This window comes from Geospiza fortis, unplaced genomic scaffold, assembly GCF_000277835.1.
Source record: "Geospiza fortis unplaced genomic scaffold, GeoFor_1.0 scaffold677, whole genome shotgun sequence".
NCBI classification, from domain to species: Eukaryota; Metazoa; Chordata; class Aves; order Passeriformes; family Thraupidae; genus Geospiza; species Geospiza fortis.
Window position 1 is genome coordinate 189,827 of NW_005054585.1, and position 3,387 is coordinate 193,213.

At 48.8% G+C, this 3,387-nt stretch overlaps 1 protein-coding gene across 1 annotated transcript in view; it reads right to left on the reverse strand.

The window, feature by feature from the left end:
* FMNL2 (formin like 2) overlaps nt 1–3,387 on the reverse strand; it is a 112,230-nt gene that overhangs the window by 23,841 nt on the left and 85,002 nt on the right. The window contains exons 9-10 of the mRNA XM_031064396.1: nt 2,812–2,888; nt 422–515 (exon numbers count right to left, since the gene is read on the reverse strand). Of these exons, the coding sequence (XP_030920256.1) occupies nt 422–515; nt 2,812–2,888 (171 nt within the window). The remainder of the gene's footprint in view (nt 1–421; nt 516–2,811; nt 2,889–3,387) is intronic.

Below are 3,387 nucleotides of genomic sequence, written 5' to 3' on the forward strand. Positions count from 1 at the left end.
TACTTAATATTAATACGTATGTTACTTAATACTTATGTTATTTAATATTATTAAGTTAATAATAAATAATTACTATTTATTATTTATTGTAGGTATTTATTATTTGAGATAAGGTAGAGATAAGCTCAGCTGGGATATCCCATTCCAGCAGCATCTGAATTATTATTATTTCCAGTTATTTGGAAATTTTCCAGCTCAGCTGGGATATCCCATTCCAGCAGTTTGCTGCCCTGGGAGGTGCTGGCAATAGAAGGTGCTGGAATTGTTGGAATTCCAGCTCTTCTGCATAAACATGGGAACCATGGAGTGGACATGAGGGTGCTCCAGGGGAAACCTGCAGGGAATTCAGCTGGATGAGGAGGCTCCAGTCAACCACAGGAGAAGTGGGGACCCCCAGATGTGCTGAGGCAGCTGCACCAACCTCCTTGAAGTTGTCAAATGCGGACAGGATGATCTCGTGGCCCCCTCGGACCAGGCACACAGCTGCCAGGAGCTCCAGCACCAGCGCCTTGGTCCTGTGGAGAGAGCACAGGGACACCTCAGGGACAGCAGTGAGCCTGCAGGGGGACAGGAGGGAGCTGCAGCCTCACTGTGTGTGTTTAACCCTTGGCCTCACCCTGTGTGTGTTTAACCCTGCAGTGGATCCTGCAGCCTCACCCTGTGTGTGTTTAACCCTGCAGTGGATCCTGCAGCCTCACTGTGTGTGTTTAACCCTGCAGTGGATCCTGCAGCCTCACTCTGTGTGTGTTTAACCCATCCTGGAGTGGATCCTGCAGGGTGCACAGGGAGCTTTGCCTCTCCTGGGGCCATGCAGCTCCCCCCTTTTTAAAAAGCTTCTCAAACCATGCAGGGATCAAAACCCCAAGTTGGAAACTCAAGCAAAAGGCACGGGTGGCACTGTGGCAAAGGCAGGGCAGTGTGTGAGAGCTGCTGCTCCCAGGGAATGCCCTGCACACACCTTTGCACCCCCAGCCACCTTCCCTGGAGCCCAGTTTTTAATGGGGAGCTTAAAATTCCAATCTGCTGTTTCCCTGACACAAATCTGAATTATTCTCTGTGATAATTTGTATTTTTAGCCCCCCCCTACACACACACACACACAATTCACTGCGGAGTGTTGGAGCACACGTCCTTCTCCTGAAAAATCAGGAATTTGAGCTGACTTTCAGCAGTGAAGCAGAGAGAAAACGAGATCACTGAGGGAAAAACATGCAGCAAACTCTGTGTAACCCTCATGGAAACCATCCACAGTATTTCCTTCCAGGATTCCTGGAAAACAAAAGGCTTTCTGGGCAGCCGAGCTCTGAGCAGAGGCAAACCATGCACACACAGAAAAAAAAATTAGTCCCATGCTCAAGCAGCGACTCAAAGCAGATGTTACAGAACAAGAAATACCTTGTGGGCTCTCAAAGGGTCAGGGTTATCTTTGGAAACCAGAAAAAATGGTCACTTCCCTAGGAAATTTTAAATGGAATGTTCAATTCTGCCTCCTCGAGGGTTGGTTGTTTTTATTTTCCTCCTGGCACAAGAAGAACTTGCAGGGTTTTTCAGGACCGAGGGGATTTGCTGCAATATTCCCTCCATGGGGAGGAGATGGAGATCCCTGGGGTGCTGCCCACACCTCTGGGGTGAGCACAATTCCCTGGAGCTTCCCCTGGGCACATCCCAGCCAGCCCTGAGCTCCCAAACCTCACTGAGGGCTGAAACAAACCCAGCCCTCAGATTATTCCTGTCACATTTTAAAGCAGTTTTTTAAATCCACCAAAATCGAAATAACCCACTTCTTCCAAAAGTGAAAACTTGGGCTCTCTCCTGATTTCCAGGCACTGGAAAATGATAAAAATGATGCTAAAAAATGATGCTAAAAAGTGATGCTAAAAATGATGATTAAAAATTATGACAAAAAATTATTTTTAAAGTTATAAAAGCAATAAACTTCCCATTTATTCTTGGCTTGCTGACTTGGGGCTCAATAAAAGAAAGAAGGAAGAAGCTGCTTCCCTCAGGACAGGATTCCTGCTCCCAGCCTCAGCCCTGGGAATACACATCCAGTGAGGTTATCAGCTCATCCCTTGTTTCACCTTTCCTTGGAAACATCTCTGTGCCAGAGCTGGACTGGTTTGACCTGCCAAGGTCAGAACTCCAGGATCTGCTGGAGGAGGGACCACAGGGATGTGTGGGACAGGAGGGACATGGAATCACCAGCATCCATTACTGCAACCTGACCCAGAGCAGAAGTGAAACCCTCTCCCAGAGGAATTCCAAGCTAAGGATCTTGGATAACATTTCCTAAAGATTCTCCCTCTTTTTCTCCAAGAAAATCCCACATGAAGCTGCTCATTGCCACTGGGGCTTCCCTGCACTGCAACAGAGCAGAAGGGCCCCGCCAGCCAAATTTCAGCTGAATCCCAAAATTCCAGAATGGTTTGGGTGGGAAGGAGCTTAAAGATGATCCACCCCTGCCATGGCAGGGACACCTCCCACTGTCTCAGGCTGCTCCAGCCTGGCCCTGGGCACTGCCAGGGATCCAGGGGCAGCCCCAGCTGCTCTGGGAATCCCAGCCCAGCCAGGAATTCCCAATGTCCCATCCAAATCCTCCCTCGCTCAGCCTGAAGCCATAATTAAATCTGGAGAAGCAGCAGCTTCTGGCAGCACTGGGATCAGACACCCACTGCTGGTTTATCTGCCCCCTTCCAGATCCCCTCTGATCCAGAGCAAAGCCCGTTTCTCCTCCAGAGCCCCCTCTGGAAGCCCTTCCCAAGCCCTCTCTACTCACCTGCTGGTTCAGCCCTAGGAGCCAGAGGAGCCTACCTGGGGTTCTTGTTGTTCAGGCTCAGTGCAATCTCATTGACGGCGTGGGGGTGGGACATGACCATGTTGAATCCATACTGGGGAGAGAAGGGACAATCCTGCCTCAGCCTGGCCCCAAATCCCACCAATGCCACCAATCCCACCAATGCCACCAATGCCACCAATGCCACCTGCCTCAGCCTGGCCCCAAACGCCACCAATCCCACCAATCCCATCTCCCTGACAGCCCCTCCCAGAGCTTCAAGCCAAACAAAATCCTATGGAATTTCAAACCAGAACACATCATTCTCCCACCGTCCATCACAGCTTCCAGCTCTGGATAATCCATGAGTTTACAATTCCATGAGTTTATAATTCCATGAGTTTGCAATTCCATGAGTTTGCAATTCCACGATTTTACAATTCCACGATTTTACAATTCCACGATTTTACAATTCCCTGCCATCAGCAGTGCTGGAAGTGCTGGGTTTGGCCATTTCAGCAACAAAAAGGGTCCCTGAGCTGCTCCTACACCACTCCAGACTAATAAATACATAAAATATATTTCAATTCCTTTATCATAATATATTATTTTAT